The following is a 2,826-nucleotide window of genomic DNA, read 5'->3' on the forward strand; positions in this document are numbered from 1 at the left end:
GTCTTGACACTTATGCTAATAAAAATGTTACCAACATAACGTTCAAATTAAACCACATTTTAAAAATTGTAATTAAAATTTTAAACAGCATTAAGTTTTTTAAAATTATTTCGTGTCCCAACTTTTTTAAAGACAGAGTTGAACATGATCAAAAAGGCACATTCATACCATGGCCTTAAAAGGCATCATCCATTCAGAAGGCTCTTCAGTGACAAAGATTAAAAGTGGAATGTGAGGGAGAAAATGGAAACTTGGTATTAAACGAAGGACGCAGATGGACAATGCTGCTATGGCTCTTGTCCTCAGAGATTTTCAAATTTCTTTCGAGGAATGTGCAAAGCCAGTTACCTTAAGCATGTGTCCAAGTAAAATAATCATGATCCTTTCAGGGGACAGTGTTGATTTGCAGCTTTACAAGCCAGAATTTTAAATATATTAAAACTCTAAGTCTATAATAGTTTTAAATAAACATTCAGTCATATTGTTTTTATAACTACTGCTATCTTTGTTGGATAAGTGGATGTTTTCTTTTCAGGGCCTGCATATAGATACTATTCAACAAGATTATTTCATGCATATAGTGTAAAATAAAACAAAACAAATCCTAAAACAATGTTCATACGAACACAGAGTTCGTTTTGGCTCAGCCTAAACTCTGCTTTAAGGAATGTGCCCGTAAAGTCTTAATGCCACCGACAAACAAAACATAAATGGTACAGTAATTTTTAGTTTCATATATACGGCCATTATTTGGCACTGTGTGTAAATAGAGTAAACAAACAAATCGACAGCTCAGTGATCAAGAAACGTAACAACAGCAACTAATTACACATCGACACATGCAAGCAGGCTGTTCTTTAAAAGACAAGACATAATGTTAGCTGATTATATATTGTCTATATGTATTACTCTGAAATATTTAACTCTACTTCTGAGATGCTATTTATTTAATAAGTTACATTCAGCTTAAGTAAAATAATTTCTCCATTTTGTAGCAGTTTGAGAAAAATAAAATAGATATCTCTGTTTATCCCAGGGACGAGTGTTCACTGAGTTTCAGACATCCTCATTAATACCTGCAAAAAAGAAGAAGAAGAAAATACAGAAATAAATACACCAAATAAATCACATTAAATCTCCTGTGGTTACAAAACAGGAGCTGTAAAAAAGCTAGACGCCATCGTGGTACCAACCTGTAATAATTAGGTTTGAAAGGGCCGTTCTTGTTGAGGCCCATGTACTTGGCCTGCTCGTCAGAAAGCTCCGTCAGGTGAGCGTCAAAGTTTGGCAGGTGCAAACTGGCCACATACTCATCTAAAAGCAGAGACAGGTTGTAATTCACACTTTCTGGATGTATAAAGCTCAGGATCTTTTATTCTCTGAAGGGTGTAGCTTTTTTAAATAGTCAAAAGGTGGCAGCAGTGAGCAACACTAAAACACAGTCAAGAGTTCTTACCCATTTTTTTGGGCAGAAGATAAACATCCTGTTTGTATCGTCCTTCTGGAGCATTATACAACTCAATCAAGGCCAGGGCCTGCAGACAACACAGAACCCAGGATGGACACAGTATACACAAGTAAGGACTGCAGATAAAACACACTTCTGCATGAAAAAGCCTCATACCTGAGTTGTAGCAGTGATAGACAACACAAACGTTGGCACTGTAGAGCAGCTCAGATTTAAGAGGCGACCCTGAGATTAAACAAAATCATCAAGTGCTTTGTTGATTTTGTACACAAACCAAATCTACATTTCTATTTTAGCAAATAAAGCCTCTTTTCTGCTGTTCTCAATCCTAAACCTTTGTGATGATTTACAGTAGTGCTGACGTTACCTCCGCCAGAAGAACAACCCTCTTTCCATCTGGCCAGATGATGTGGTCGACCTGAGAGCGAACCCTCTCCCAGGTCAGTTCAGGGCTGCGCAGACTTGCCTACGAATATAAGAAGACATAATCACCATTAAAAAAAGACAAAAGTTAAAAAGAACATTTCTACACTGATCAGTCAGAACATTAAATTATGTGTCGACAAAATTAGCCCTGAAAAGTCAAACAATGAAAACAACCTTTCTCAGGGTGTCATGTGGAGTCTGGTGAAATGCTTGTGGCCTCAGTTTTGAGTGGGGGTGGGGTGAAGTGGCTCAATAAAGGCCAACTGAACCACTCAGAGTCACAGAAACAAGGTCAACACTCTGTTCTGAACTGTTTTTATTTAGGGGGTCAAAACAAACAGGGTAGGCTTTTCTATACAGCTTTAGGTTTTTAACAAGGATTAAATTGACCTTGACCAAATTTAATCCTTGTTAAAAACCTAAACCTGTATAGAAAGGCCTACCCTGTTTGTTTTGACCCCCTAAATAAAAACAGTTCAGAACAGTGAATCAGTGTAGTGTCCTGTTTATTTTAAATTCAGGACAAAGTTCATTCTTATATAAAGCACAAGTCTTAAATTACACAGATCCACAATAATGGTGGAAATGACCTGTATTTATTCAAGATAGGTTTGGGCAATGTAGATATAAAAATTTATTACAATTTATTGTGGTATTTAACCAATAATGATTACTATGACGATTAATAGTTTCACTTGCATGTAGCTGAAATTGTGGCCTTGGTCCACATTTTCTGGCTTTCCTGATACTCTGGTTTCTGACCGTGTTTCAGTTGATTAAACAAGTCAGTAGGTTTAACGTTAGCATTAGTTGCTCCACATCATCACAAAGATTTAATTAATATCTGCCAATAGAGTAAAACAATTTTACTTGGTAAGATTCTTGAAATCACTTAATTTGACTCAATTTTTTCTTATTACAAGAATATATTC

General features: G+C 36.1%; 1 protein-coding gene across 1 annotated transcript in view; it reads right to left on the bottom strand.

Annotated features, from left to right (window-relative positions):
* Positions 1-554: 554 nt before the first annotated feature.
* ahcyl1 (adenosylhomocysteinase-like 1) overlaps positions 555-2,826 on the bottom strand; it is a gene marked incomplete in the record, with an annotated part of 20,387 nt that continues 18,115 nt past the window's right edge. Inside the window, 5 exon segments of the mRNA XM_014020003.1 lie at positions 555-1,076; positions 1,194-1,314; positions 1,457-1,535; positions 1,625-1,693; positions 1,836-1,934. Coding sequence (XP_013875457.1) covers positions 1,070-1,076; positions 1,194-1,314; positions 1,457-1,535; positions 1,625-1,693; positions 1,836-1,934 — 375 coding nt within the window.

The sequence above is a fragment of the Austrofundulus limnaeus genome, unplaced genomic scaffold, assembly GCF_001266775.1.
Source record: "Austrofundulus limnaeus strain Quisiro unplaced genomic scaffold, Austrofundulus_limnaeus-1.0 Scaffold3, whole genome shotgun sequence".
Classification (NCBI taxonomy): Eukaryota; Metazoa; Chordata; class Actinopteri; order Cyprinodontiformes; family Rivulidae; genus Austrofundulus; species Austrofundulus limnaeus.